At 40.1% G+C, this 6,408-nt stretch overlaps 1 protein-coding gene across 1 annotated transcript in view; it reads right to left on the bottom strand.

The window, feature by feature from the left end:
* Positions 1-4,851, bottom strand: part of LOC105306188 (angiogenin-like) — a 9,161-nt gene extending 4,310 nt beyond the window's left edge. The window contains exons 1-2 of the mRNA XM_023525038.1: positions 4,700-4,851; positions 5-308 (exon numbers count right to left, since the gene is read on the bottom strand). Coding sequence (XP_023380806.1) covers positions 5-290 — 286 coding nt within the window. The 5' untranslated portion in view covers positions 291-308; positions 4,700-4,851. The remainder of the gene's footprint in view (positions 1-4; positions 309-4,699) is intronic.
* Positions 4,852-6,408: the final 1,557 nt, after the last annotated feature.

Genomic DNA, 6,408 nt, shown 5'->3' on the forward strand with positions numbered 1-6,408 from the left:
TTGCTTTTTCTGAATGCTCCATTGTAAGGTGTCCCATTCTTATCTTCACAGACGGCCTTGATCTTGTTTATGGTGCTATGAATAAAGGTGTTGCGATCTTTGCAGGGTGTAGTTAGGCCTCGTCTCATCATCATGCTTTCGCAGTATTTCTTATCCCGGCCACTTGGTCTGGCATCATAGTGCTGGGTCAGGAACTGTTTGTACCTGTGGTTATTCTGAGCCAAGGTGGGCAGAGTCAGATCCAGACCCATCATGAAGACCAATAATAGGGGTCCTAGGCCCATCATCATCTCTTCCAACAAAGGCTCCTGCCAAGGGCAAAAAGAGATATGGTAGGGCAAATTAATCAAAAAGGACAGAGATTTTTCTCTCTGACAGGGCATCATGAGACAGGTATCTTCGATTACCTAATTATATATTTTTTTCTCTTCCTCATTAATCTCAAATTTCTTGTCAATCCATTCCTTTAGAAAGTCAACCTAAATTTCCTGAACACATCTTCTAGCCCCAACTGTTTTTTTCCTATACCTTAAGGATCACTCTGTACTTACCTTTCTATCAATTACAAAATCCATTCACACTCTTTAATTCATTTATTGATTAATTTAATAACAAACATTGCATAAGCCCCTACTGGATACATTAAGGAACTGCATTATGTTCTGGAACACACAAACCATTAAGACATACCAAATGCCTCCCTGCAGTAAGATGGAGCATCTGTAGGGAAGGGATGGGAACTCCAGTTCACTGAGATGGGACAGTAAGATAGTAGGTGAGAGCTGTGAAAAGGAGGAACTTTTAGGGCCCCCTGAGCCCATGGAAAGGTCAGTCAGAGGATTGTTAAAGACAGGATTCTAGGTACTCAAGTTAATAAGTCAGCTGGCTGTGAGGAGGAGAGCAGCTGAGAGTGAAGGGAGACAGACCTAATTTCCCAAGACATAGGTGGTTCATGGCCAAAGGTAGAATTTTATATATATATAAACAGAGAGGAGCATGGAAAAAGTACTTCTGTGTACTTTTGGAAGTGGGTCTAGGGTCAACTTTTACAGAGGACTGGAAGAAGAGGAATTCGAGCTTATTCTTAGAAACTTATTGCAATGGAACAATGTAGATTATTCTCAGAAAATATTTTCTAGTTTCCCCTGCAAATGTACATAGACTGTTACATGACAGGCAAATGATGTGACCGTGTGGTAAATCCTCGCCCCAAAACTCCTTAGACCTTTTCATCAAATCAAAGGCCTTACAATTTACTATCATAATTTCTTAATGTCTTCCTCAAAAGAAGAAGACAAAACAGAAGAGGATTGCTGCCATCATCTCTCAAGTGCTATCGGTCCCAAACTCTAGAACTCCCACATCCCAGGGGTGGTATGTCACGGGCACTTAAACACCCCCATAATGTCAATATGATGCTTCTTCCTGGAGCATGATTTTAACTCAATGATAGATAGTTTAAAATATAATTAAACAAGTATAGATTACAACAAAATAGAAAACAAGTTTCTTGTGAACTTTTAAGTTTTATTTCTTAAGAAATTTGAAGATTTGAGAATTGAAAAATATTTGGTGTTTGCAGCAGGTAGTTTCTGACTATGCTTTTAGTTCTTTGGAGACCATTTTGAAGAATATTCAGAGCCTGTAAAAACCATCATAATCCAACCCAAAATATATGCGAATGTCCCCACATCCAATAATAAAAATAACTTTTCATTATAAATTTGAAACTTATTTTTATAATTTTGTTTTTCAAATTGTCTATAAGTAATTCATTTACTTTATGATTGGCCATGATTTCTTGGCAATCATCGTACATCCTGAGAAATTTTTATAATGAAAGAAAAATCTGACCCAAATTATTCTTAAATGTAATATAATTCATATAAATCCTAAATTTAAAAACAGATGGTACACTTTCATAGACATTAATTACTAAATTTTATTTTGTGCTTTTCTTGTATGTTAATAAACAATATTTTCATGTCAAAATTTGTATAGCCCTTAAAGGTGCCACAGGTCTTAGCACTGAGCCTGTAGGGTTACTAAAGAGCTCTGCGGCTCTAGAAAGAGAAGGGATTCCAGGGTTCCGATGGTTACGTGAGAAGGCTTGTGACAGAATGAGCAAACTGAGCTCTCCTTCTCATCAGCATCTGACTCTGATCCACTTTGTCTGTTCCATGATAACTATAGACAAATTTCACACACTGCTGAAAAGCACCAAATTACACATGAAGAAAATAACAGCTGGAAAAGTTTCCATTAAGCACAGATTATAATTTGTAATAGAATTAAGTGAACACATGGTCTTCAGAGTTTAGTAAGAAAGTGGTGCATGATTGCAGAGGGGAGAGCCACCACTAAAAGAATAACAAGTATTCATACATGGCCACTGCTTCAGCAGAGCTGCTTGCTTGCCATGCTCCCCATTTGCCAAGCTTTATATATTTACATTGTGCTTTTTAGTCTTCTGAATGTGTTTTCTCTTTCTAGTTTTTGGAAAGACCTCATCAAAATCTTATTGATTTGGATTCAATTAGGTCTCTTGCTCTGTAGTAGATAAATATTGCCTTCTAACATCAAAGGTAATCGGACAGGCTTCCAAGATAGAACAGGACCCTAGAGGTCATGGAGTCAATACCTCTCTGCCTGGAGCCAGAATCTCACATTTCAAAATCAGGAAGTAGAACCAGAGCTGGTAGCACCCAAAAGAGTCATTAGGTGGCAGTGATGGATAGAAATGTTGTCAATGTCTTCCGTGCGGTAGTGGAGACACTGGGTCTTGTAGAAGGTGCCAGTGCTATACAGGTTGTGAGGATTTTGTTCACAGAAGGGAGTCTGAGCTGTCAGGCCTGTCTAGAGTCTGTCCAAACACTCCATGCTTTAGATATGAAGACCAAGGCCACCCTACTGGATATATATGTCAAAGTAAAAGTCACAAAGCTCTGGATCTGTCCACAGGGATATAGTAAAATAAAGATATGCCTGTTGTCAGTTTTCATGGGTTCCATTTCCAAGCCTTTACTTATGTACTCTTGGACCAACAATTACCTGTTTACTTGTCAGTGTTTCTTACTGGTGTACAAGTTACAGGAGGGCAGAGCCCATATTATACATCTTGAATCACAGTGCCTGCCTCATAGTAGACCCTCAATAATTTTTTTTTTTTTAATGATTGACTCCATTTTCCTTTCCAGGCCTAAATTTGTTCATCTGTAAAATGAGAGAGTTGCTAACTCTAAAAGAGCCTGAAAATTCCATGGTTCTCATTAAGCATAAGAAAATGTTTTCTAGTTTCTCTAGCAAAAGTAGAGTGACTGTGGTGTTACAAACAAGTTTGTATAAGTGTAGACAGTGGCACAAAGCACCAAGTGGAAGAAATAGATGATAGAATGACCAGTGGCCCATCCAATCCTGAGATGCATCATTTCTTAAGGTTCAGCATGTAAGCCAAGTCCACAGATTACCTCAAGTTAAGGCACTGGACTGATGCTACACAGGGGCTGCACATCCTACAATGCCACCTGCTGGTTGGAGGTTGAAGGTCTCACATCTCAGTCTGAAGAGGTAAAGGAGAATCTTAGTTTCTAACTTGCAGAATTTGCACATTCATTCTGTAACAACTCAGCTAAATTTTGCTCAGGTTTTTTGTAAATTCGACTCCTTAAAACATCCAGAAGCCAAATCCCAGCCAGTACACACAGTGACCACCAGTATTTAATATCTGCTCACCCACTCATAACATCCTCACTCATATATTCAATTCTTAATTTTCCAAAAGAGGTAAAATGGTATTGGAAGAAAACAAGTAAAAAACAGATTACTTATGGTACAGAAGTGTATCTGCCGAGTATGCACAGCCTCACATCTGGTGGTCAAACTCATTCACACATATCTTGCTACACCTAAGCATAGAACTGTCAATTTTTATCAGTGGAATTTGTCCCAACTGTTCTTTAAACTAACTTTATCCTTTTTCTCAAACCAATCCCTTAGTCTTCACAAGAATTAATATTCTCTTCTTGTCTCCACTGGCAATGTTTTGTATTCCAGAGAGCCATCCAACTTTATACACCAGGGAGTTAGCCTGACAGTCTATGATGAGTAACTGTGTTTATAATTTCTATAAATGCAGCTTCACACTTTTATATATACTAGGGTGATATCCCCCAAAGTGAAAGCATAACACCCAATCCATACGCTTCTCTTTCTCTCCTTTCCTTCTTTCTTCCCTTTGACCTGCCAGCGTACCTTCTTTTGATCCTGGGATGTGTTCCACTTTGCTCTCAAAGAGCGATTAAACTTTTTAAGAAGAAAAAAAAAATAGTAGAGAAGGTTAGAAGAAAACAGAGGTAAAAGTGTATTTTCTGTTTTTTTCCTTGTTCTACCAGAATGCCTGTACAGGGGTGGAGTACGGTGGGGGCTCCACCTGCCCTTCAGCAAATGGCTTCCCCAGGTCTTTGGAGATTTTATCACAACTCAGAGATCTCTCCTAAATCTCCACTTGCTCCCAATCTCACTAATTTTCCTTTATCCACATGTAGGCTATCCCAAAAGAAATCTGTTTTCATTTTAAATTTTAAAATCTGATGACTTTTCTCCTTAATTCATGAGTCGCACCCAGAGAAAATGGTTTCACTGAAATGGATAGATGGCTAGAAATAGTATATATAGATAAACAAATAGAATAATAGATTACCCAGGGGTAAGCATCTTACAAAAATCTGGAAATTTCTCTCCAACTGAAGGCAGCTTCTGGCTGCTTGTTCCTGGAGATGGATTCCAGCTGTCTGAATCCAGAGGCCTCTCTGGTTCTGATTTATAGTGATCAGATGAACTAGGTGGGGAGATTAATTCCAAAGATCCCCAATTCTGGTAGAGATGTGAAAACCGAGGACCCTGCTCTTGGGCAAACAAAGAGAGTCATTCACCTCTTCCCTGGGCATGACTGGGTTAAATATAACCCACTGGAATGGAGTAGAGATTTGTTCTGGGAAGCAAAGTTTGATATTGATAAACATGGCCCTTTGTCCCAAAGCTGCCCTTTTTCTGATGTCTGTAGTTCTTACTCTTGCCCATGACAGGACCAAGATTTCATTGTTCATATGCAATGACCTAGATCCAGAAGATGTTGTTTCTGATCTATGGGTCAATTCCAAGAACTGCGTTGGAAGAAGCCCACAGAGTAAATGCGGTCTGTCAGCAGGAGGCTCTTCATTGTACTTTCTATTTACCCCCGTAATTTGGTTTCACTAAAGGATGCCATGCCAATAAGTAGATTATTCCACAGATTTCACAGAACCAAGAAAGCATTTCTAGAGAGGGTAACGTGACAGCCTGCCCCTGACCTCAGTCTCCCAGCTACTAATCCTCAAAAATATTCTTCCCATATTTCCTGGGCTTCTCGTTCCTTTCATCCTAAACTGTCAAAGAGATTAACCCTGAGTACTCAATCTTCTGTTCCTTGTAGCACAGTGCAAAACTGATTATCTCCACCATACTGAAACACTGATAACCATCACTCCTTTGATGGTTAACTGATCTCCTTTAGATAGAATCCTTTGAGAGAAGAATAATTATCTTACTCATCTGCAGGATCTTAGTTTCTAAAACAGAGACCGACTCCAAGGCACCAAGTTCTTCTTACTATCCCTGCTGGTCTAGGAGTGCACTGTCTGATCTCATTTTGGACACCACAACCATGCAAGCTCTCCTGGCTTCTCTGAAGGTTCAGTTACCGAGCAAGGCAGGCCTGATTCCCAGGTAAAGCAGGAAGGCTTCCAAGGGTTCCAGGAAAGCTCTGCTTCAACCTTACTGATAAATCCTGAGAGCCCGCTAATATACCTTCACTTCTGAGGTATTGGTCCCCCCTCCAACGCAAAAGTCCCTTGGAGAGATTAACTCTTTAAATAGCTGTCAATGAGTTACACATCCTTGGGCATGTGCTCTAGAGCATGTCTTAAGAACAGTTTTTGGTAACTGGAAGGGCCTCAGGATTTGAAGAGGAAGAAAAGCGGGCAGCATGGAGAACCTGAAAAAGGACAAACTTCACCGGCTTTTCAGTTGTGTTGAGACACAGTCCTGCCTGAGCTTTACTTGTTACCTCTGTCCTATCCCTTCTTCCCTGCATCTCCAACCAAATCCTGAGCTGAAAGGAAAAAGGCTGGGGGTAGTGAGAAGAGGACCAAGCCAACTGCCACAAACTGCCTTTCAGTACTTGGTGCCTCAGGATTACTGAAGTCTCTGGAAAGGAAGGGACAGGCACGTCTCTAACCATTTGTTCTTCCAAACACCAAAATTCAAGGTCTTTCAGGAGCAAGAGAAGTAACAAGACATGCGTGGGGCCTCTATTGGCATTTAGCAAGTGCCCAAATGCTCACCTTCCTTTTGTGGGCAGACCAGCTATTC

This window comes from Pteropus vampyrus, unplaced genomic scaffold (genome assembly GCF_000151845.1).
Source record: "Pteropus vampyrus isolate Shadow unplaced genomic scaffold, Pvam_2.0 Scaffold13, whole genome shotgun sequence".
In the NCBI taxonomy this organism is placed as follows: Eukaryota; Metazoa; Chordata; class Mammalia; order Chiroptera; family Pteropodidae; genus Pteropus; species Pteropus vampyrus.